The sequence below is a fragment of the Falco biarmicus genome, chromosome 20, assembly GCF_023638135.1.
Source record: "Falco biarmicus isolate bFalBia1 chromosome 20, bFalBia1.pri, whole genome shotgun sequence".
Lineage (NCBI taxonomy): Eukaryota > Metazoa > Chordata > Aves > Falconiformes > Falconidae > Falco > Falco biarmicus.
In genome coordinates, this window is record NC_079307.1 from 1414972 (window position 1) to 1440241 (window position 25270).

At 46.1% G+C, this 25270-nt stretch overlaps 1 protein-coding gene across 5 annotated transcripts in view; it reads right to left on the bottom strand.

Moving 5' to 3' along the window:
* Window positions 1–1744: 1744 nt before the first annotated feature.
* The window catches only part of APLP2 (amyloid beta precursor like protein 2), a 47670-nt gene continuing 24144 nt past the window's right edge, over window positions 1745–25270 (bottom strand). Inside the window, exons 3-18 of one of the 5 annotated variants that reach the window (XM_056322741.1) lie at window positions 24437–24566; window positions 20908–21020; window positions 19170–19345; window positions 18396–18613; window positions 16521–16688; window positions 14331–14446; window positions 13892–13966; window positions 12535–12693; window positions 11986–12114; window positions 10001–10100; window positions 9271–9441; window positions 8623–8658; window positions 5663–5742; window positions 4760–4834; window positions 4150–4305; window positions 1745–3354 (exon numbers count right to left, since the gene is read on the bottom strand). In XM_056322741.1, coding sequence (XP_056178716.1) covers window positions 3253–3354; window positions 4150–4305; window positions 4760–4834; window positions 5663–5742; window positions 8623–8658; window positions 9271–9441; window positions 10001–10100; window positions 11986–12114; window positions 12535–12693; window positions 13892–13966; window positions 14331–14446; window positions 16521–16688; window positions 18396–18613; window positions 19170–19345; window positions 20908–21020; window positions 24437–24566 — 2004 coding nt within the window. In that variant the 3' untranslated portion in view covers window positions 1745–3252. Of the gene's footprint in view, window positions 3355–4149; window positions 4306–4759; window positions 4835–5659; window positions 5743–8622; window positions 8659–9270; window positions 9442–10000; window positions 10101–11985; window positions 12115–12534; window positions 12694–13891; window positions 13967–14330; window positions 14447–16520; window positions 16689–18395; window positions 18614–19169; window positions 19346–20907; window positions 21021–24436; window positions 24567–25270 lie in introns of all 5 variants that reach the window. The other 4 variants (XM_056322740.1, XM_056322744.1, XM_056322743.1 and 1 more) reach the window with 4 other exon arrangements.

Consider the following 25270-nt stretch of genomic DNA (forward strand, 5'->3'; position numbering starts at 1 on the left):
ACCAACCAGCTACTCCACCACGCTTCAGATCATCTCATTTTTAAGTGTCTTATCGCAATAAAACCTTTGACACATCCCCCCGACGGGCTCCCTGCTGGGACAGCGGCCCCTTACTTGCCGTGCGGCCGGCAGCAGTAACATCTGGGTCACATCTTAGCACTGATCTTCAAGTGACTACTTCTAAAACATCGCTTTTCAGAAGCTGCAGTCAAAATCCATCATAAAGAATCGATTCCGAGCACTTGGCGGTCTGCGCCAAAGCAGGTAGCTAATAGACTTTGATCCCAGCCTGACGTATTTATTTTGTAGGACTAATAGAATTTAATCGAAGGAAAAAAAAATCTAATACCCAAATTCAATTCTGGAATTCAATCCACAGCCTCTAATTTGTTTCTCTTTCAGGTCACCCTACCTGAGGGTGCAGTCCAAGAACCAGCTTTGGACTGAAGATCTGCTTCCCCATCATTTCAATTGACTTTACAGTTTAAAATCAGAACTCTTTCCCAAGCAGTTACAACAAGGCAACAGACGGCACTTTCTAGGGCAGCATCTGTTCTTTCCTGCAGAGTCTGAATAATTTAACCAGAACGTGGAAGTTCCAGTGGAACCAAGGAGCCCATGTTTAAGGAGAAACGGGACACGCCATCGTTTCCTCTTCAAAACTGCTGAGCCCCCGCGGTTCCTCCGCCCTCCTCCCCCCCTCTCCATCCAGACCCACCGGGAACCGCTCCGGTCAGTGCGATGGAAGATCAGTTCTGTCTCCTGGCCTCCTACAACAGCGTTCGAACGGCGATGACTCTTCGGTCATTTCACCGAGACGTGATCGAGGAGGAGTGTGCATTCAAGGTCACACTTCAAAGAAGGAAAAGAGAAACAGAATGACATACGGGAGCAGAGACAGCTGTGGGCTGCACAGGCTGCCAGTTAGAGGTGTTCTGCAAGAGAGAGTTAAACCGAACAGTCATTTCCCTTCGCAAAGCAAAAACAAGAGAAGCGATACAGCAAACACCAACCCAAGTTTGCCAATTACTGCCCCAGGCTCTTCGGGTCTTCGAAGCGTCTCAGCTCCTTGAATGCTGCCAGTTGTGGATGGCCGGAAACTGTGTCGCTGCTGGAGGCTCATCTTTTTCTACGCCCTCTTATCTACAAATTCCAAGATCTCCCACAGCCCCCCTTCCTCTGCCCTGTTTCTAAGGCCTGCAGGCAACACAGGCCCCCCAGCACACCACCAGCAGCCACCAGTGCTCCCCAGATCCCCCTCCCCACTGCCTGGAACGGTTCCTACAGCCGGCTGGGAAGGGCAGGTGGACGGGAGCGGCAGGAACAGCTCGGCGCTTTGGCTCCGCTCGCTCCCAGAAGCCGTGCCAGCGGCCGCCTTCATCCAGGGAGCAGTTCGGGCACGTTTAGCACCGCAGAACCATCGGCAGCGTCTTCTACAAACCAGCAGAGGACAAACCGCAGCCACAGCTCTAACTGACCTGCGCTCCAAGGGCTGCAGTGTGCGAGGGCACAGAGCTAAGGAGTCCCGGGCGCTGGCGTAGCATCGTGCCTCCTCTTCTCCGCAAAGGTCAGCAGGATCTGGGAATACCACAAAAGCCTCCGGGCACGGCTATGTGTTCTCACCACCAGCACGTTCCTTCTGGCCGAAGCAGGGGTGGACAAAAAGGTCTCCGCAGGTTTGGCAAGGACACGGCGGGAGGAGTGAGAAACGAAGCGAGGCCGTGAATAAAGAGAAGAAACGCTCTGGAAGTTAAAGTGTTTATTGATGTGTTTAAACTTTGTACATTCCCCACAGACCACACTAAGGAGTTTGCAGGTAAATCTGTGCATAGTGGGAAGAGACACGGAAGGGGGAAGAAAAAAATAAAGTCACAGGAAAAATAGAAAAAATACACCACAGGTTACCAGAACCTCCAGATTTAAAAAAGCCGTGAGCATTAACACCAACTATACAAGCATTACAAAGACATGATGGTGAGTGGAACAATACCCCTTTTGTTCTTCCGGGGGGCCTATGCATCCAAATTCCCTTAAAGCCGGCAGTATCCCTTTCCCAACTCATCCCTCTCTTCCCTCCCCAGTTCAAGCGAGCTCCGCGCTCACCAGCCACCGAGGTACTGATTATTGCAGTGATTTGTCATTTCTGGGCAACCACCCAAAGCCATGCCTGTGGCCCTACATCACCGAAAAAGAGATGCAAAGGCTCAAAAATCTGCCTCTCAACTACTTACCACGTTGGTGAGGCAGGAGAGCTGGGGAAAATTAGAAAGTAGTAGTAGCAAGAGGGGGCTGTTAATGCCAGGTGAGTACTGAAGGAAACCGGTTCAGAACATAAGATTTAAATTCAATACCAGGAATTTCCAACTCTAGAGCAGAACTGAATCTGGAAGGGGAATGTGCAGACCCCAGTATGCACAAACCATGTTCTAACATTCCACTAGAATAACTATAAACAGAGATGCTAGAAGCCTTTTAACTCCTTGCCTCCAGGGAGTCTTGATTCCTAGAGCCCAAACTGCTAAGCAGCAGGGTGCACACCACTGGCATATGAGGATGGGTTTTTTTCTTTTTTTTTTTTTCTTTTTTTTTTCTCTTTTTCTTTTTTTTTTTCTCATTATAAGGACTTTTGTTAGTTACCATTCCCAATTGCTTCCTTGCTTATGCTGTCACAGATCCTATCCCTAAATTAATCTCTTTGCAACTCCCAGCGAAATTCACTTAATTAAAAAAAAAAAAAAAAAAAAAGAAAAAAGAAAAAAAGGAAAAAAAGAATACTGCTTTATATATAAAAGCCAAAATGACTGAAGAGCCACAACTGTCTCCTTTTTACAAGGTGGGCTGGTACAAATGACCCTCAATATACAGGTGGTCTATCAGAAATAAAAATCAACATTTCCCATTTTATATATATAGAGCTTGTATCAGACAACAGTACAACGGAACTGGTATTTTTCAGATTATTTAAAAAAAAACAAACCTACATCTCAGTCAAATATCTGCAATAGATCCATTTTTCCCATTTAAGGAGATTTATATATCATATTGTTATATTATCATTTCTTCACCCATTTAAAAGAATGGAAATTGCAACTCTACAGTAGTAATTATAGTCTTAATGATCCAGGAGTTCTGAATGTAAGATGAAGTCCTCTCGAAGCAACTGTTGGTCAGTAGTTGATCCAAACCGCTGGACCACTTTGGCCCTCCGCCCTGCGCCTCTTCCCTGTCAGGGCTGTCGTATCTTCATCTCTTCTATATCTGCATCTGCTCTAGGTATTTGTAAGTGGGGTTCTCGTAGCCATGGTTTTGCATCTTGCTCAGATGCCGCTCTTCTGGGGTAAGCATCGGGTCAACCTTTAGAAAGACCAGACCGTTACTGGTCAATGGAGGTACTCTGGCCTTGTTTCACAGTAACAAGTGCCAACAGACAAACGCTGGACAGATACCGTGGCAAGGAGTAAACAGGGGAAAAAAGGTAAGCCACAAAAAATAGTTTGCTTAACAGAGTTCCTTGCCTGGGTGCTAACAACTCCTGCCCGCCCCTGCCTCTTTGGGGACGTTCTCCACAAATCTCTAATTAAAGTTCACTAACGTTATAAATTTGGGACCTGCTTCTCTCATGACAGAGGTCGCTCTGCTTTCCCGCATCGGTCGGGCAAAGGGGAAGAGCAGCTTTCTCTGGACTCCATTGAGTCATCATTAGAAATGTGCGTGTTGGGAGCACAAGGAAGAAGGAGGAACCGCTCTTCAGCGTTCAGCCGACCGCACGGTCCTTAACGGTTGTTATATTACTCAGGACAAACTGCTGAAGATTGACTGACTGACTCCCCCACTAAGGATACCGCCTGAAAAGCTCATTCTCTGCTAAATCCTGCCCTGAGCCAGACAGGGAAGCCTAACTGAATTCCTGGTGATAAGCAAATACAACTGTGAAGTGACAGGTCCCAGCACGTCACGCCAATGATCGATGCCTGCATACTAATAAACAAGCAGTGAAGATGGCAGCATCTGCAGAGTTAAGTCCCACCTAGCTAGGAGCAGAGCCACTGATGGCTTGGCAGCTACTGCCATCTTCGCCCCCTACACACACCATGTGATTCGATGCTGACTATTTTCATCCTCTGTTATGGAGCAGGAGTTGTTTCTCACCTCCACAATTCCATGGCTGATGGTCCCATACTGCCTCTTCCTCAGCATCACCAAGCTGATGACTATAACAGTAGCTATGGCAACAGCAATCACCAACAGACCAATAAGGGCGCTGCTGCTGAAACTGAAGTCATCGCGAAGCGAGTTGTCATTATCCTGGAGGGAAGAAAACAACGGAGCAGGTAGAGGAAGAGCGATGCAGGAGATGCGCTGCGAAATGCAAACCTAAAAGGTGGCCACCACTAAGGTCTTCAGCCATCTGTGGTATCGAGACGCGACTGATTACACTTAGCGTAAGTATTTCACCTCCAAGTCTTTCACCAAAGGGTAACAAACACAAAATTCTTTTCCCTACTTAGGCATTCTGGACAGGCACCGACCCACACCGCTTTCCTATCCTGCAAAACACCTCTGCAACGGAAGAGCGCGGGTAGAATCTAACGTGTGTTTTCTGTTTACATCTTTATGCAGAGAGGCCCTGACACTTTGTGCTCCCCAGGACCTCCCAGAGCAGCGTCAAGGCACCAACCCCCCAATTCAGTAACAGACAGGAACCGAATGCCAGCTTTAGGACTTTGCTGATCACCAGACTCAGTAGCCACATACATACCGGCTCGTCCACCAGCCCACCAACACGCTCCGCATTGAAAATCATTTCCTTCACATCAAGGGTTTCATCAATTACCTGAGAACAGTCACAAAAGCGTTTTATGAAAGGAGCCGTACAAAACAGGTGGGAGAAGGAATACGAAGAACGACAGGAGACCTTTAACAAATGCTAGCAAAGGCTCAGAACCACCCACCATCTCTCCCCTGCTCTCAACAGCGTGGGATGTTCTCTGACTTTGAAAGCCATCTGAGTTAGTACCACAACCATTTGGATGTTGAGCCTACCTCGAACTAAAGACCCAAGTGACACCCTAGGCCCTAGCCTTGGACACAGCATTTCTGGCATGTAAGATCCAACCTGTGGCTTTAAAACAGTTTTGAAAGGAAACTCTCAGAAGTCCACTTTTTTTTTAAAAAAAAAACACCAGGGAACTGAGGCAATGCGGCTGCCACTACAACCTAGTGAATTATTTACACTGTAGGCAAAGCTAATACCTGCTGGGTCACCTTCGGAAGAAGGCAAGGCCCTTCTGGCTACAAAAAATAGGTGGGGAGACAGATGGAACACACCAGCACTCGCCGTGTTCAGCTGGCAAGCTACCTTGCTAAAATAAAGGTGTATCAAAGGGGTCTCCACTTGGGAATGCAGTTGTTAAATCAGACAGCTCTCCGGCTCAGGCCGCCGAAGATCTAGCTCTCCCTCCTTCCCTCACCCTCCCACCCTTCTGATGCTAATCAGTATTAAGAGCCTACAACAGTCAGAAAACTGACTCCCCCACACCATATGGATAATGAATACACCGACATTCCGTAAGCAGGAATGAGACACGGAAATAAGCCACTGCTGTTAATTAGTGTCCACAGCGGGCTTTGCTTTACAACGTAAAGGTGGAGAGCTCACCACATTTTCATCCACTTTGTTCTTGCTGTTAATCACTTTTTCTTCTGCGCCAATCAGCCCATCCAACTCCGTCATGCCAGAACCTGCACCAAAAGAGCAAGGCAGGGACCGTCAGCCAGCCCTCAGCAACGTTTAGGAAGGGTTACTACTCTTTGTAGAGCTGCCACGGCTAGCGTGTTTAACCGCACAGACCGCTGGTTATTAATCTGTCTTCATGCTGTTGTGTCAGAAGGGGAGCTCGTAAGCTACGCTACAGCGACAAGTGATCGGGGGCGGGGGGGGGTCTGTTAATGAGGGGAAATGAGGTGGCAATGAGAGGAGCAGACAAGACTCACCAAAACCGGGCTGAAGTGTAAATCCAGAAATACCATACTGTTAAGCGCTGCTGTTAGAAGGTCCAAGGCAACGTGTAATGCAAATTGTGAGTGCACAGTTCCTTTCTGCAAATGTCACCCCGGGTCACCAGCACCTCGGCGTGACCCCCACGACAGAAGCACACGTCTCCTCCCTGCCGGGAGCCGGCGCGCGAGGAACGCTTTCAGCCGCACGGTCAGCATCACGGCAAGCGCATCAGCAAGTGCCTCGGGAATGAGAATTTCAAGGTCACCCAGCGTGGCTCTGTAATGAGCTGCTGTCCCGTATCTGGCACGAGCCCAGAAACAATAAATCCCAGGGCAAGGGAGGAGCAAAGAACTACACTCGCCTTTGTACCACATCACTCACTCATCTCTAAGCTGAAACTACTATAGGCTCAAGAGAAGAATATCAATTCACAGAAGGCGGCTGCTCTGCATAAACCGTTTTGATTTGAAGCGTTTATAAATAGATCAGATCAATAAGAGAAGAGTCTGATGCAAGATGCTCAGACCTAACACAACAGAGCCAGTCAGGAGAACGCCAGCTTTCCATTATCAGCAGGGACAGCGTAACGCCCTTCACAACACCTATGCCTCCCGAACGCAAAAGCAGGAGGACAGCAAAGCCCCAAACCGACAGCGGGGTCTCTCCAACGAGGAGCACAAGGCGGGGGAAATAGTACTACAGCGCTTAACACTTTGCCGGTGACTGCACACACCTCTCCGCAAGCTGCTGAGCTTGCAGGTTGCCTAAGACATTATATGCCAACGGCTGCTGAAATTGGCAGCACGTTCTTTGATGAGATGCAAGGAGAGGCTATAGCTGGCTCCAAGGCAAGTTTTTTTACAGTGACAAGCTTTTACTGCCTGAAAATGCCAAGGAAACTAACATTTCACTCCAGCTCCTCCCAAAAGAAGCATCTTGGGTTTTAGTGCATCCCCTTTTCCTGTACGGTTCTTTGGAGACAGTAATCATATTCCAGGCACGGCCAAGACTGCCAGTCTGACTTCTCACGGCTGCCGAAGCAGGTCATGTTATTGTGAAAGTCAATGATGGGGATTTTCTGGAGAGCCTAGCCACAAATGGTTTTTAGAGAACTACTGTGTCAGCTTTTGGCCTATGGCTGCTTTATTCGATTCTCAGGAGCTAACGTAGCATACTCTCCAGGGCTGGGAGTTCAGCTGCTGCACTGAGCTTTGCTACTTATCACAGAGTGCTGTACCAAATAACAGACCCAGTTCTACGTAGCTCAAAGGCACGCTTCAGTTTATATACTTCCCAGAGGAAAAAAACTACACACATACACAAAAAATCCTCCCGAACTTCCTAGCAGCCCTCGTGAAGTTCAAGGAAAAGGGAAGGGAGGGAGCAAGTGCAGGATATAAGCTTTGTCTCCAAGTCACCAGCCACTCTTCCATTTAGCCAAAAGGGGAGAACCAGTTTATATTTACTGCCCGTAAGCCAACAAAGTAGTTGTCCAATTAAAACCAAACCAAAATCAAACTAAATGCTGTCCCAATTCTTTCCAGAGCAGCCAGTATGCTGAATTAGCTGTACGCTCTTCCACAAGAGGGATGAAGGTGACTTGCATTAGCAGAGAAACACCAATAATGAGAATCGTTTCAATCTATCCGGTCTTCACCACGTTACAAAACTATTTGTGTTCATATTAAATGGTTATTAGCAAAATCCTCTGCTCTCCTTTGAGATTCCACACGATGTGTTTGGAACCAAAGGCACAAGATTAAAATGCCAGCTTTACTCCGCACCCATAGCACTTGCTCCGCAGGTCTGCTCTCTCACTTCCAGAATTAGCCTTCCATTTCTACTTTGGGAACTGGATCTGCAGTAGCAGGTCACCCAGGCCCAATTTTTATCTAAGACCGTATCATTAACAAAGAAGTTAATTTAATGCCAGTATTTCCATGTCGCTCTAAAAGTCCAGGCAGTCCCTTTTTAGCCAGGCACTGAGTTACTGCACAGTTAATAATGACCTAAAGGAGAACTGGATAATCACACAGGCTTTGCTAGTACGGAGTGATGCTACGTGTGAAAAGGTGATGCTGAGGAGACCACAAACACAAAATCTCCTAATTTATCTGTCCCAGACTAGCTACACTCCGTAATAATCTGCGAGGACATTTAGCCGGGCAACACAGCCCCCGTCCGCTGCGGTGCTCTCGTTCCTAGTTTAGGGCAGCGAGGACAGATCCCACAGCAGGCAGAAGAGCCTCTAGACTATTCACCATCAGCACCGCGAGGTTTATTTTGAGAAGCGTCAAACATGAGTACGCGTGGAGAGATGCAAAGGACCACACAGCTGCAGACAGACTGCCAGCCCCCATTTCTTGAGGTCGAAGCTACTCCGTGCACCCTCAGACACCACGCCAGCCCATCAGGGAGGAACACACACAATCAACTAGATGCTCAGACTAGATCGTTTCTTCAACACTAGGTCTAAACAAGCAAAATCAGAAGTTACTGAACTAAATGAGAGCAGGGAAATGAAAATCAAGGTGAGCGTGAAACTAAAATGAAGCTATCAAACACACTGAGAAGGTAGGAGAGTGATCAAAAGCACTGTGAGGGAGCAGCTTAGAACCAACCTTTTTTCATTGGATGGTACAAATCCGGCTGAGGATCTAGCAGGAGGGAAAACAAAAACAAAAATAGCAGAGAAAGGAGATTAAGAGAGAAAGGAAAAAAGGCTTGCGCATGATTTCTGACTCAGACCCTGGGAAAAGCTTTTAGTCTACAGCTTTCTTTAAGCTCAGACTCTGTTCAAGCATTTTTAAAATTAATACACACACACACACACACACCAGCTGTCAACACCCAATGATACCAAAAAATATAGATATATATTTTTTAAAAAATAAAGAGAATTCCTGCATCCCTTCAGCAGGTCACAGCACAAAGCCTTAACATCTCACATGAGAGCGTTTTGGTTAAAGACTGAAAATTAATTCCAGAGTCAAGCCACACAGCAAAAATTTAACGCTCCCTGTAAAATGGAAAGAGATAAAACAATTTTGCAAAGAGAAGAATTGGGGAAGTCAAGACAGCAGCCCAGCGCAAATTACCGGCTGCACCACCTCTTTCCAGCGTACTGAGGGATACTGCTGGGGTGATGGCTTTACTCTTAGATCACCCAAAGGGACGGAGCTTTACGTTCCACTGCGCTGAGCCTACGGGCTAAAGAAAAGCGCCTCTGTTGTGTAAAGCCGGTGAACCCTATTTTCAGTTCCACATACCTTCACTTTCAGGCAAGGCTGGGAAGGTTTTCACCTGGAACGGACGGAAAGGTTTGCCCTCCAGGGGAATTTCTTCACTCTCCTCAGAGCTCACTCTGACATCCACCTGGGATTCAGAAATGGAGGATGTGAACTGATCCATATCTGCACGTTGCTCCTGAAGCAGCTCATCTGAAAGGAGTAAGAGGAAATATTACACAAACTGCATGAAGCCTGGCAGGGACAGAAAGGGGCAGATGGCTTGAACCTAGCTGAGGCAGGGCTGCAGGGGAACACTGCTCAGGGCTGCCAGGTTATCTTATCTTGCATGCTCTGAAGTCTCATCTCGAATTCTCAGTAAAGGCGTTGGCTAGAAATAGGTACAAATAAGGGCCAAGAGGTTTGATGTGGCAAGAGGTTTTGGCAAGATGGGATTAAACGATAAAGCGGGAAAGCATCTGCTTATTTTTAAGGATCTTTTTCACACACACCCCCCCCCCCCCGAGAGACAGCTTCACTACTCAGAATATTGATGACTTTTTTTAAAGGGACAGTGGAAGTTCTTAAGAACAAACTCTTCAACTGGCTACATTGCAAAACCCCAAGACTATCTGCCCTGCTGTACCCAAGCACTTGTCGTTGAGGACATCCCCTCCAAGGAGCTAGCAAACCCTTTGGAGCCCACTTCACTCGATATAAAAGCTTGTGCTCCAACACGGTGGCACGGGAGCTGGCACACAGAGACACTCACCAATCTCATCTTGGATTTCTTCAGCCACATATGGCACCTTGTAGAGGAGAGACAAGCTTTGATTCATCCGCTCCTCGATCACATGGAGATGTGTCATCACCTGCGAATGTACGAGAGTGTGTGACTGCTACCAGTACTTCCCTCGTTTAATAAAATGTCTACTCCTGCTGGATCTGCCGTGATAGACAACAGAATGGGACATGGGTCCACCTCGTCCAGTTCTCTGACCGATGCTCTCCAACACATCGCGCTTCACTGGAACTGGCCATTTGTACATGGCGCTCTCAGTATTTTGGGAAAGGCTGGGGGCGAGAGAGAGGATTCAGCTGACTCGTGCTGTATCCAGCTCTCCACGGGCAACACTGAAGCTGGTATTTCCCATTTGCCAGATACGGTCGTAATTCATTTCCTGCAGCAGCTACAAGCAAGTGCTTTATTAAACAGATTATCATTCCTGACTACTAGAAAAGGTACACGCAAAGGGAGGGAACACCGTTATTTATCAACTCTGGTTTTGGAACAAAGGTGCCTTTCAGAGCGAGGGTGGCATTACATTTGTCTTACACCCACTACACCCACTCACTGGCAACAGCATTCTCCCTTTGCTTCAGAAATAATTTCAAACTCGATGCAACCTCAGATCGCCCTTCCCTAGCGGATTAAATTCACCGGTGAAGTGAAGCCTGACCTGAAGAGGGTGCTGCATAATCAGGGATCACGCAGACCCAGAAAAACATTTACACAGATGGCCAAATATTGAAAAAAGCTAAGGAGTTTGAATGGACCTGTTTTACAGCCTGACGTGTACCTGACCTTTAAGAGCACGGATGAAAGCAATTTAATTTTACATGTGGCAGCTTGTCAATCAAAGGAATCGATTGACGAGCTTGAAGTGCATCTGAAAACTAAAGGGAATGGAAATTGAACTGTACCACCCACATCCCTCGCATGTCAATTTGTTGACACTGCAGCCTTCAGAATGAATTAAGGACTGTTTAGGTTTTAGCTTAAGAATACAGTTCACACACTCCCTCCTGGGCTTTGGCAGCATCAGAACAAAGGGTCAGGGTAGACTGTGCTTGATATGCTAAGCCGTCTCTGAAGATGCTATCACATATTCCACACGGCAAGCCAGACATCAGCTTGTAAACACCACAGTTGTGACGGCTCTTCCTGAGGATGCGCAGCTTAACAAGAATCATAGAAGCACTGGCAGAGAGACAGGAGTTGAAGGTACAACTGCTAGCACGCAGAACCACCACGAAACCCATGCGACCAGGCACTTCCAAGCATGAGGTTTGCTTCTGGAAAATCACTGCAGCACTACTCTGCACCCTCACCAGAGGCGACTGTAACAGACCCCAGTCCCTGTCTGACTCTTAAATCATGGTATTTCCATCTACTGGTTATACACAGCCAAGAAATAAAGCATTTTTTCTTGGTGCCTATTTCTTTTTTTAATTGTTGATCTAACAATTATGATCAAGTGCTTGGCAAAGGTTACGTATTACGCTTTGGAAACAAGGCAGCAACTGTAGAGGCACAAGAGAATTCCCACAAACCCGAAACGGAGGCATCATGAAGAACCAGCCTAATGCAAGGAACATACAGAAGACGAGGTCCTGGAAGAAGCGAGGAAGTCCGATCCAAGGATCACAGAATCCCCAGCAAATAACTTCACAGGTGTCGGACAAAAGGAAACACGAAAATGATACCAAACTACTTCTAAACCTCTAGACTCATCATTCTGACCGACAGTGACTCATGTATAAACCAGAGCTCCAATTTTTAATGCTAAGTACCAAGGAGAATGGTACGGACAGTTATCTGGTCACAGGCAATACGCACACAGAACGGGAGACCCCTGCGCACGTACGAGAAGTTGCTATGGCACCCAGCAAACGAGTGCAAGGACTCGATGCATGGCTTGTAGAGTCTCCGACAGCCAGGACTGGGTAACAATGCCTCCCTTGATAGAAACATACCTGAGATTTCATCTGTGCAGCCTTTTCTGGGTCAACTGCCAGGACATGCTGGTAATGGCGAATGGTGTGCAGACGGTCCTTGTTCTCAGCACGAACATAGCGCTTCAGAGCTTGCAGGATGCGGTGAGGCTGCGGGGTTTGAGAGGGGAAGAGTTCAAGTCCATTTGAAACAAGTAAAATTCACAGCTGAAGTTCAGCACTTCAGAAGTGAGCCTGCTTTGTTACTGGCCAGATCAATCGCTGCGTTAACCTCTTAGATACCTTCTTTTTAAATTAAGTTTGTTTGACTCACAACACTGTGCCTTATGAATGCTAAACAAAGCGAAGGGGTGTTTTTAAGCAGGCAGAGAGTGAGTCAATTAGGACACCCACTGCTAGGTCTGCAGCTCAAACTGCTGTGATGGAGAAAGCTTTACTGGGAACCTATTCCCAGCTTCTGCCCTGGCACGTCACAGGGAGTCTTCTCACGAGCCATTCCCACCTTCCACCCTGCCCAGAGCTACCCTACTGTAAAAATCCGTTGCAAAAATCCCTTGCAGAGAAACCCACCCGCGGTGGGTCAGCCTGGAGGGCAGCCAGGTAGTTCTCCAGAGCAATGCGACGGCGATCATTCAGCATGGCTTCCACACGAGCCAGGTGAGTTTCCACAAGCTGCTGCTTCTCACTTGCTGCTTCTTTCTCCAGAGATTTCACCATCGCCTGGAAGTGCTAGAACAAAGAAAGTGCTCTGCATGAAATGCGCTGTATGCATCAGGGTCACCTATTCTCACTCACATATCTCCTCAGAACAAATGCAGCCTGTCACACTGCATGTCCTAGGCATTTACAGTAGGAGAGAAGGGCACTGAGAAGTGTTGACACAGATTTTATCTTTGCAAATTCCACAGCGACAATTTGCCTTCCAAACTCCCTTCACAAGCCATTTTAAAGGTCTGAAGAGGGTAAATGGCCTGGCAGATAAATCACGCTGGGGTTAGGAGATCCAGACCAACACAGTATTAATTCTTCCGCTCAACCCTGCAATATGGAAAGAGGATTGATCCCTTCAGCCCAGAGCCACTAATCTGAATTTGCAGAAGTTTACCAAGGTATTGCATAGGGGACTTTCATTGGCGCGCCTTCGTATCAAATCTCTGTACGTTCTATTAGAAAGGTCATAACCTACATCTCCAAGAGAACCAGAGAAGACCATTCAGTGTTATTACGTTTCAACAGAGATCATGACAAACTCTTTTGGACTCGCACATATTTCCAAACAGTGGCTTACATTAGAAAAACGTAGAGAGAAAACTGTTCCAGGACAAAATCCAACCCAGGCTTAAAAGCTGGAGTCATTCACTTAGCTGTGCATCGGTTTGAGGGACCTTCATATAGTTGTCTCTGTCAGAAGAGCCTGCCCCTAAACAATCCCATACTGAGAATATCCCTGATTAACTTCACAGTCTAACTGAACTCTCCTCATAAGGCAGAAGATTGGCATTTTGGCAGCAAACCAGTTTTATCTGCTGTCTAAGTGGTTTTCACAACGTCTGCCCCAAGAGGAACTGTGTGTCCAGAGTCAGGGCCAATCTGAACTGGGCTGCGAGGCCACTGGTTAGCGCAAAACAGGCCAAAGGTCTGAAGTTACCATTCGGCTCTGCTGTCGCTATGCTTGAGGGGTGAGATCTCTTCCTACTACTGGGTTTAGGAAAGGACCTGGCCCAGTATCGGATCATCTCCAGCTTTAAGAACAAAGCACGCACTTGAATCAAATCTCCTCTAAAAGGCAGCTGTTGACAGAACAGGAAAGCTGTTCTTCCATCTCAGTCATCTTTTGGCTTGGAATATTACAATCTTTCATTTAGTTTACTGGGAAGAAGGCAGCCAAGCACCAGTAACTTTCCTCTTTAGGTCCTTCAACTCGTACCTGAATGAGAGTCTGCCTTTCTGCCTTGGGGAGATTTACAGCTTGGTGTTCTGCTTCCTCCCATTCCTTTTTCACCTGGACAAGAAAAGGACAGAACATGTCAACACAACACAAATTTACATCTAATTTTTGCAAGCCCGTCTGCCTTCACAGGCAGATCCTTGCACAGCCTGTCTACATTTTGAAGGCACATCAGACCTGCTGTAGGGTTTAAACCTAGCACTTAAGCCCTCTGAGCAGCAAGCCAAGTGTCCCCAGGGATTCCTCCCTCCCAACACTCCAAAGAAATGAAATCTAATCGCCAAGAGCGTGGATGTGTTGCAAGAAACACACAGAAGGCTGGCGACTGGAAAGGAAGTCAGTGCACCATCAATTTGTCCACAGAAACATGGGCAGCAGCCACGCAGCGCGGCACAGAAGGCTAAAGCTAGATGCTCACCCGGTCCATGCGGTTGTGGTGTCGGACCTCCAGCTGCTCCTTCGCCTTCTGGAAGCGGGCATGTTCGTTATCATCAGCAGGGGTTTCGAAGTAGACATCCACATCATCAGTTGGCACTGCAAAGAGAGGGTAAGGATAAGCGGAGGTTCGGAAACCTGTGGTCGTGGATTGCAAAGGGCAGGTAAGGAGAGGAACCTCCACGCCTGCATAATTAACAATCTGGCAGGCTGAGCCTGCTGAACAGCCACCTACCAGGAGTCCATTTTGGTATCTTTGAGCTGCCAATTTACTGCACAACATCAGTTAGTTACATCATCCCCAAAACACAGTAATGCACTGCGGCAACCAGCACCTGTTCGGTCTCCTCATTAGTTGTGAGATGAGCACTATTTGGCTCCAGCAGCAGAATTACTTGAATTGCAGAATAAAGAACTGGTTTTCTCTTCCCTTTCACATTGGCTTTGGATAGCTTAAATGACATTTTGTGCATTAGCTGTTCACTGACAAGCCGGCTCCAGACATCATTAATATGATTAGGGAGCTTGACAATAAAGCTGCACAAAATGCTGCCCAATATTTTAAACTTCAAACCTACCTTCCCTACCAGATGTACCATGCAGGACTACCAGGCAGCGATATAAGACAAGACAGCAACAGAAGGGCGCTCAGTGTGACAAACTGACTCATCCAATGAGCTGGACAGTTTGTATCTTTAAGACATTCAGATTCGACAAGGGGAGAAATAACATTTCAGAACTGATTTTTTTCAAGCACCTGCAAAATCCGCAACAGGGGCTCTGTACTCCATACACCGCAGTTCAGGGAACATTGAACCAAGTTTCTGTGCTACAGTTTTAGAAGCTACACATCCCAGAGCCCTTTCTGAAACAATCTAGGGCAAGGAGGATGCACTCTGTCGTTGCCCTTCAGCAAAGGGAGAGCAGAAAGGGAACGTTAAGGCAACCTTTCAATCATGAGTGATTTGGGTGGGAAGACCTCTCAGAGGCCACTGAAAGACAGCATGCTTCAGAAAAAAAAATTTACCTGGCGCTTCAGAATGAATACAGGGCGAGAGTTTAGCACGCACCTGAATCCACCAACCCTCGCCCTAACTAGGGAAGGAGGGATGAAGATGGGGAAAGGATTACTGCATGAAATAACGGCAACATACAACACAGGCATTACTCTTGTGTGCAAGGGGCAACGTCCAACCAGTACTGTATTCTGGGCCTGCTCATCGCATTTCTGAACCAGGCTTGGGACACAGAGAACTCTCTTTCCAGCCCCAAATCCCCCTGTAAGAGGACAAACTTTTGAACAAAAAGCTCCTGACATCCGCATCTTTTATTTCCCCACTTCAGTTAGATCAGCCCAACCTAAAGCACTTGCATGAAGCCCATTTTGTAAACAGGATTATGGCTGCATAGTCAGACTGCCAAGCCCCAGATAACACAAAAAGCCTTTCAAAAGGCTTTAATGGTAGCTGAAGTGGAAGTGCTGGAGTTCAACAATAAGATTAATAAGGAGGTTAAAATGTTTTTGGTAGTTTTATCATCTGACATAAAAGCCAGTTGAAATTGGTGCCAAAAACCTCAAGCTCTCAAAAACACAGGGATTGAATCATGATTCATATTTCAAACCCAGCTGAAAGCGGCAATCTGAATTCTATACTACTTCTCTGATAATTGCCCCAAACTAAAATAGCAAGAAAATGCCTACTGCCAGGAGAAGGGTGAGTAGCAGCTGACTTTTCAGGACCGACTGGTCAAACATATGCACGGTAACACGACTGGGGAAGAGCAAGTCTTTCTTCCGTGTATTTGGGAACAAACCCAGATACGCAAAAAGGCAAGCTATGTGTTTTCCCAGGCGGTTAGAGACAGCCCCCGGTCCCTGCTATAGGTCTGGAAGAGGACAACTACACCCTTAGCAAGAGCTGCAAGCCAACGGTGAGCACAGACAGCATACGCCGAGAGCCACTTTCCCCAGGAAAGTTCCCCCTGAAGACCTAGAGAAGCGGAGACAAGAGGAGACTGCTGCAAAAGGACAGACAGAACTGCTGCAGACACCAGAACCAAAAGGAGAAGCTACACACGTACCCTCTCTTCACCTAGGCAAGGAGGACGAGACACCAAACGCCAGACAGACAGTGGCTAGCTGCAAAAGGGCCAGCGGGAGGGCAGGACTTACTCATCTTTTTACACACAGCCATACAATACTCCTCTGACTCAAAATTGTTCCTGTTGCCTCCGCAGCCTCCATATATAAAGCGAATGCATTTTCTCTTGTTAGGATCGAAGTACCAACGAGGCATCACAGCCCGGCAGGGCCCTGTCATCGCCTCCTGGGAGCAGACAGCTGTGTGGAGACGGGTTAGAACATAAGCTAGTGAGGAGCACAGGCCTTGCAGAGCAATTTACACAATGCAGCGGCGGCGGCTCTAGTTCTTCTTCTAGGGCACCAGCGCTGGCCTCAGCATCGCTACTTCACCAGCCAATGGGCTTTTGTCAGTTTGGGGTGGGGGGTGGTGGGATTTTTATTACATTGCAAAAGCACTGGTCACAAGGCTTGCCAGCGCTATTCACAGAGACTGAATATTCACGTGGTGTTCTGGAGCAAACGTGCAGCAGCGGGCTACCTGAGCAGTTGTCTCAACACAGAGCTCTCATCTGCAAGAGCCCTTTCTCCTTAGCTAGAGGCTGAAGCAGCAAGGATCTACTTTGCTGATGCCACAGTGCTATGCCTCGGGTGTCCCAGTGGTAGAGCCTCTGCTGTGTAAAACCAACATGATGCAAAGAAAGCCCATTAGTGCTGCTTAAAGCGTTCAAAGATGTCCTGCTCTCTGCACTCAGCCTGGATAGACGCTTCCCATCTTAAAGGTGAGGTACAAAAGCAAGTGAAAAGGCAGGCTAAGCAAGAAGAACATGATCGCCATGGCAATCTCAGCCGCTAGGTTTTTAAGTTTTGAAACATCGGTACACCAAATATTGAAACTGCAGGCTGCCACGGTTGTGGCCTGCTTCACAATAAGTGGGCAATACGAGCAGCTGCGTTATTCCGAGGCAAGAGAACACATACAGTGTATAGGTTAGCAACTGTTTGTGGTACTGCAGGGAAGAAAAGACTGCATACCCCCAAAACAGACACCCCAGTCACATTGTTCCCAGTCTGATTCAACACCTGCAGTCCTGGAACAGTCCCGTACATATATGAGCTAAGCCTTGTTTCAGCAAGTAAAAAATTATCTGCAGCATGCTGGCATTTTACCAAAAAGATGCAAGTACTGCTGGCAATGATTCAGTGATCTGTAGCTAATTGAATTTCATTCCCTCTCCCCTCCTCTGCAGACACTTCTACATGCAAAGTACAGGACATCACGTAACGCTGAGCCACCACACCATCAGCGGATGCCCTCCACAATGGCACCTACCGCTTAACAAAAGCTACCGCAAGCATAGTATATGTTACTATTGCAGAAAAGATGTATAACTCGCATAACGTTGGGCCAACCGTGCCGGCTGACTTTCTTTCATGAAAGAGAAGCGTTTACGCAAAGGCAGCGCTAAGTATGTTCCTCACTCTGAAATGGTCGGATGGCACCTTCACGCCACCTCTGCAGAGTACAGCCCACCACTTTTAGCTTCCTTTTTATACGCTGGTATAAAACACCAAATCCAAGACAACCACCCCAAACCAGGATTTTAAATTCCTAGCGTACCCCAAATGCTTCCTTAAGGTCTTCCAAAATTAGCCTATGCAGATACGGCTTTTCTGACTCAACACCGCACCTTCACGGAGGCTCTCGTTCAACATGCCAAACACCGGGCTTTCTGCCAGCAGAACTGCTGTTTATCTGGAAGCATACGGCCCATGCTCTAGAGAGTTAATTTCAACACTTGAAACACAAGCATCATCAGCTCTCCTCTGTTTGCTAACTTATCTGGCAAATAAAACTTCCAAGTGGCATTTATTGACTTGATCTAAACCCCATCGCCAACCGACAGGCAACAAGAATACTCTCCAGGAAGCAAGCAAGCAAGGTCTGTAGGCTAGAATGTGTCTTACATTTCATATCGCTGCTGACTTCTTTTTCGGAAACAGCCTTATCATTGCTAGGCTCTGTGGGGGTCTCTTCGTTGTAATCATCAATTTTGTAGCTATCGTAATAGTAATCACGGTCTTCCACCACATCCTCCTCCTCTTCCCCTTCATCGTCTTCATCCTCATCTTCCTCCACAGCTGTTCCTGTGAAGTCTTCTACACCTGCCTCTGTGGGGAACTCACTGAAGGGATAACAGTTAAGTTAGGGGGTAAAGTTAAGGTTAATCACGTTGCAGCCAACCTTTGATGTACCAGAATAATGATTCTTTCTTCACCTGCTCTAGAAACACAAGCTGTGGGGAAAATAAACGTACCAACTACTGATCAGCCCATCAACCAGCGCAACGGGACTTCCCTTGTTACAGCCACACCTGCTACTGCAGGCAGAGCTTCTCCATGGCTGTGGCTTAATGGGGTTTCCTTGCGTTTTCTCATCAGCTTCTTTTCAGTAAGTGAAAGTCTGTCACTGGGGGAGCTTCCTACTGTAGCAATCAGACAGTCTTTTTGACTAAGGATGAAGGGAGGGGAGCTGTTTGGCTCCTCCGGTAAGAGGAGCACTGCAAAGTCATCTGTCCTTCTGCAAGGCTTTCTCAGGCTCAGGACAGCCCTTTGGGAAATTCAAAAGCACAGGAATTCTCCTCTCAGTCTTCTCACCACACAGGAATTGCTGTGTGAAATATTCACGAACAGCAATTGCACGTACAGAGCTGTTAACATCTATGCCAGTAAGAAACCTACCTTTTATAAAGGTCATAGTCTTCATCCTCGTCTTCGTCCTCCTCTTCTTTGGACACAGCCTCATCCACAACCTTTGCCTGAGGACAACACACGTATTCTGTTCCATGGAACTGGTCTACTCCACAGGGCAGCAGCATGCCGTAACGGTGCAGGATCATCCCTTCTGTCAGACAGGCCTGAAAGAGGAGCCCACTCACGTCAGTTTAGCACCCTGCTCTTGCTTTGGATAAAGCTGAAATTGGTCTAGCACACATCCCAAGAACACTACCAATGGTCTAAATTCTACAGCAAAAAGACAACAGCAACATAAGACCCAAGTCTGAACATCAAAGGAAAATGGATTTGAAACCTGTAGCTTAAGCAAAACCCCCAGAAAAGTCTCAGATTCAGAGCCATCCAGTGCTTCCTCGTATTAACATATCAAACACCCCTCAGCCCCTAACAACTCCTGATTTGTCAGCCTGGCTACTGTGTCCAGGAAAAATAACTATAGACATTTTGTGCCAACTCAATGGAGAGAGCACTTGAAAGAAACAGAACTGGTGTTTGCTTTCCTGGGCTGGCCATTTCATTAAACTTTATCTATTAAACTTTACACTGGAGTAAGTGAGTAATCACTCAAATGGACTTTGCGTCAAGATTATTTTAACATGCTGTAGATGAAAATCAACCAGATAATTCAAGAAAAAGCCAAATGCAAACTGTAATCAGGCATTATGTCTACACACTTCTCTTAAACTAAGGGAATACATGGCTTTGTGGTGCCCCAGAAAATTATGAAGAAAGGCTTTATTATGTACCTCAGAATCCTTCTGTGCTTTGCTTTGTTACAGCACAGATGTAAAATAAGCCAAGTATTTCTGGAAAAGCGCTGCAACTATCTTGAAAGCCAGTGATGTTTAAATCTGCTAGACATTAACAAGTTTATCCTCAATTAAAAGGTGATTCCTCTAGCACAGCTTTATTTAGATGTATTTTTGCTCTCAGGATTTTAGAGAAGTAGGAAGTTGTAACTGGTGCATCCTTGAGCTCACCTTTACTAGCACCATTACAACTAATCACTGTGTTGCCGTTTCTGTAATTGCAGTTTCTACAAAATGGAAAACATGTACATTTCATCACGATCTTGTTTTCACTTCCTCCATTTCGAATGGGCGTGCAGAGTATTTGCAACATTTTTGCTACTCCGATAAAAAAAAAAAAAAAAAAAACCAACACAAAAAAAAACCAACCCACAACACAAAAAAAACCCCACAGGCTAGATTTATTCTGAGAAGATAATCCATCTCTTATGTAAAACCTCCACTAATCAGTCACAATGAAACTCAGGCTGCCCCCAAGCAAACATTCCCAACCAAATCCCCAGCAGCAGCAGCAGGTACACAAATGCAAAACATGCAAGGGAAGTAGCGAGTATCCTATGACCTGTAGATCTCCACCCTGGAAAGAAGGATGAGCCACTGGACTGAAACATGCCAGAGACCTCATTTCAATTCCTAGCTCCATCCTAGGGTATGATTTTGGGCAAGCTACTTAGGACAGCTTTCCACAAATGAAGAATAATTCAGCTAGCTACACAGGTTTTTTAAGTCACTTGACTACTTTTAATTATCTTTTTTTTTTTCCATTTGCTCTCTGCCTCGACCTGTATGGATAAATGCTGTATTTATTGCTCCGACACTACACAGCCAAATGGACGGATCCAGAATACAGATTCCTGCCACAGCAGCTCAATTACCTCTTTCGCCACAGTGTGCCAGTGCTGATGGCTTTCACACACATCCATCCACTCCTTATGGAAGAATTGGCACTTCTCTGGAACCAGCAAGACATCGCTTACAAACTCACCCACTGAAGAAAAAAGCAAAATGTCCACAGTTCACACATGTCCGACTTCCAACAGAAAACAAAGCCAATATCAGAACTCCCCCAAAGTACACTTTCGTTGCAACTGCCTCAAAGTTTTGATATATTTTTAACAGGGACAGGTCAGATCAGCAGCTATCCCTGGCAAATTAACAGAAAAAGAGAGCCTCAGTTTCCAAGGTAAAAACAATGTGAACCCTAAGGCTGAACTGAAAGCAAAGTTTACAGCCCTTGTTAATAAATAGTTGTTCATGGAACAGACAGGATTGACTGAAGAGATTTCACTCAAATCTCTGAGAAGATTGCATCTGCATAAGGAAGTTTTCAAACCACCTAATCACCAATTTCTAAATGAGTTGCATCGTACCAAAGTTAGTTCATGCTGTCTGGTGCCGTAACAGCCTGGAGATTTTTATATGCCACCAGCGTTATCTATGTTTTCAGTATCTGGGTATCTGAGCAAGTCGTGTTTGGTTTTGTTTTGTTTTGTTTCCAGATGGTTTAATTCAGGATCAACTGCAGCACATTCCCTGACTGGGACAGTCCTAACCAAAACACAGAGAGCTGGAAAAATAAAAACTATACGGCCCAAAAACCAGAGTACAATCACAGTCAGCAAATACACTGCATTCCACCAATTTAGACAGCCACCACCTCACCAGCATGATGAAGTTTTGGCACAATCTTAAACCCAGACTCTTTGCTTTTGAGGAAGGTCAGAGAGAGAGAGAATTGGTGTGCTCTATGGACTCTGTAATAGTTGGATTTAAAAACTATTTAGCCTGAATTTCCACCACAACTCGGTTTGGCACCACATATGAAATAAGTATCAGAACCGTATCAGCATTACTTTCTGTTCTTAGCCCAAAAGTCCTACCAAACACTGCCACTGGAACCCGAAACGTGAAATTTTCCCAAAGCTGAGATTTTTCTTTCTTTCTTGCAGATTTAAATGTCACATCCAGAAATTTTTAAAAAGCATATACCTAGATACTCTGAGAAGACCAAGAAAACATCTTCAGTCCAAGTGTTTCAAAGCAACCCCTTGCACACGTGACCGGCAGCTTTAGGAATCATTTATTAACATTGGAGAAAAGGGTTTTAAGTCAAAGGCCTTCTCTCACAGTCTTCAGGGAGTAGAATTATTTGTCCAACTAACCTTCAACACCACCTTTTCAATAGAAATTTTAATGTTTTGGGCGACCATTCTTTTTTTCAGCCCCCCAGGATTGACACCAAAGGCTCACGGACACATCTCCTATGCATTATACACAAGCTGAGTTTACAGACAGATTATCTGATGACAACTGCAAGATAATGAAATCAAGTAGCATTCATCATCCCTTTTCAATTTGTTTTTCTGTTAGTTAAATTTTAAACTAGTAAGACACAACAGGCCGGTGAGAACTCTGAGATGAAAGGTTTAAATGCTTCTGATAAGCAAGCTAAAACTGACCAGAGTTTAAAATGAAGAGACAGTGTTTCTGGGCAAGGCAGAAGGCTCAAACTGATCGGATACAATAATCATTAACAAACAGCAGCCGTTAAGCAGCTACTTTGAAAAACACCGAGTCTTAGCCCCGTCACCTAAGACACATGGAAGATTCTCTCAGTTCACATCGGAACTGGAAAACCCGTACACGCTACACATTGATGGACACCTTCCCCATTCACTGCCACTGGTCTCATAAAAGAAAAATCCTCAGCCTTTCCAGCTCGGAGGAGGTCCGAGAGGGGTTTCCATGCCACCTAGCAGCCAGAACTGTCAGCAGTTTGTCTTTTCACACCTCGCCAGGCTCGGCCCTGCTCCCATCATCCTATTGTTACCTTTATTTTACAGTTCAGTGAGAGTGCTAATGGGTTCTCCTCTTCTCCCCTCTTTACTTTTGAAATACAAAAGAGCTTTCATCGCTGGGGGGGGGGGGGGGGGGGAGGCAGGAGAAGGGTAAACACTGCACACAGCAAGAGCCAACCTCAGGAGAGTCTGTGCATTAATGTAGCAAGGAAGACACAAGCTGGAACAGGAACAAAAAAATACAGTTTGACTGTAACCAAAAAGTCACAGGCACCCGAGAGAAACACATCATCCATTTACAACCAGCGATCTGAGCACTGCTGTAGAGGAGAAGGTATTTTATACACACATGGGCTACCGACTTGCAACTCGAATCTGAAATCCAAAGCTTGGGCCGTACAAGTCAAGAACACTGTGAAAGACACCAATTAAAACTTTGACAGACAGTTTAATGCTTATCAAATTTTAGGGCGCTGTCACTAAAATCAGCTTATTTTGCAGCTGGAGAATAGGCTTGGGGGAGGATTACTTCTAAAAGAGATGACCCTTATGAAACCAGAGATCTGGCTTTCATCCTTATTTCCATTAGAAGTTCTCAGTAGAATGGGTTTGGTTGCTTCTCAAACCTGAATTTTCACATCTATAAAGGCAAATATCTTTCTCCCAGGACGTGTCCACATCAAATTCCATTTTTTTATGAAGTGCTTTACGATGACCTAGTGGAAGCTGTTCATACAGGACAAAGCACCCATACAGTTCTGCAGTTTCACCTGCGTTCTCCTACATCAAACCACGTGCTAACCTGAGATACGAATACAAGTTATGAACACTGGTTCCTGCCGAATGCTCCCAGCAATCAAAACTCTCCAAGATCGCACAAGACTTCGTACAAAACAAGTCTTTCCCAGCGGATAACTGAAAAGAGATCCAGCCAGCTGAGACTAAGCTTACTACTAAGAACGCATGCAGTGCAGCGCAGCGTCAGGCACAACCTACGGGTCAAAAGCCACAAGATAAACATGTTGCCTGCTTCAAGTGGGTGGATAGATTCTGGAAAGCACCATGAAACCCATCACCGTTTCTCTCTTATTCTTTCACAGTTCAAAGTGGGGACATGGGATACAGCTGCAAGAAGCAGGGCCTCTTTGAACTAGCAAAGTTTAAATATAGTCATTGAAACAGAATAGAGATCTCTTGCCAAGACCAAAGCAGGAAGCCTAAACACACTGAGCATTCGAGTCTCCAAGGCAACAAAATATTAAAGCTCCACAAAAATAGGATCACAGTATTAAATCCCAGTGTCTTTGTGATACTCAAATACAATAGCCTTCAGGTTTTTATGGCAGTTGCAGAGAGAATGGGGATTTCTTTTTCGCGCCAGGCACCATTATTCCACCACAGCTGTTATCAAGCTGTCGATCTGTTTGAGAAAGGCAGAGTTCCATCTTGTGGAAATAAAAAATGTTTAAGCAGAAGTTGGATGCAGAAATGGCAACCTGATCTAAGAGAAGCCTTACAAACTCTGTTGTTCCCCCTGTAAGAAGCCAGGAGGCAATTCTTTGCTCCTCCCACAAGAATGCACAAACACATCATACCACGCACTCACCCAGGCACTTGTAGGGCACGACAATGTGAGTGTGGTCCTTGCACTGTTTCTTCCCTCTCTTGCACCAGCTGTCGATGCTGACAGGTTGGTTGGCTTCCACAACGTTCGTAACCTGAAGGTCTGGGTACATCTGTTTAACAAGACGCACAGGGAGGTTTCTCTCCAGAAAGGACAAAGAACATGCAAAGTGGCTCCTAACCAGGAGCAGTGAGGCTGGTGCTCTACATAAAAACAAGTTCAAATTTGCACGTTGACACAGATTCTCCTCTGGGCCAAGCTTACAACAGCTGAAGACATAAAGCTGCCAGCCGTTTGTCACACTGGGCTTGAGAAATGGAACTGGTCATCACTTTGTGGCAGGAGAAAGCCAGGTCAGGGCAAGAGCCTTCACTGGCACTAAGCTGAGGTGTCTGGCTTTGCATGGTAGCAGAGGAGTATTTGGGTTTGGAGGAGACTTACCTGTTCCATTCTGCCTGGTGCAGTGCGATACCCTCTGGAAGATGGCAACAAATAGAGCTCAGTAATCTCTTCAGACTCTCTCCTCACTTGTCAAGCCAACATGCACCCACCTCCTCAGGTTTCCTTATCCCTGCTCCATTTATGGTGTATTAATAAAATCCTGATGTCCTGCTCCGGTTCTCAAGTCCAGACACTGACTTACATGTAGAATCCTACTTCGGGAACCAAGCATAGCCCCAGTTGTATCAGCCTGGTAAAACAGTTCTAAAAGTTTTCCAGTCCAGATGTGCATTCTATCACTTTCCCATTAAAAAAATAACACATTCCTTGTGGTATTTTACATAAATTGCTCCTCTGAGGTGACAAGTAAGACAC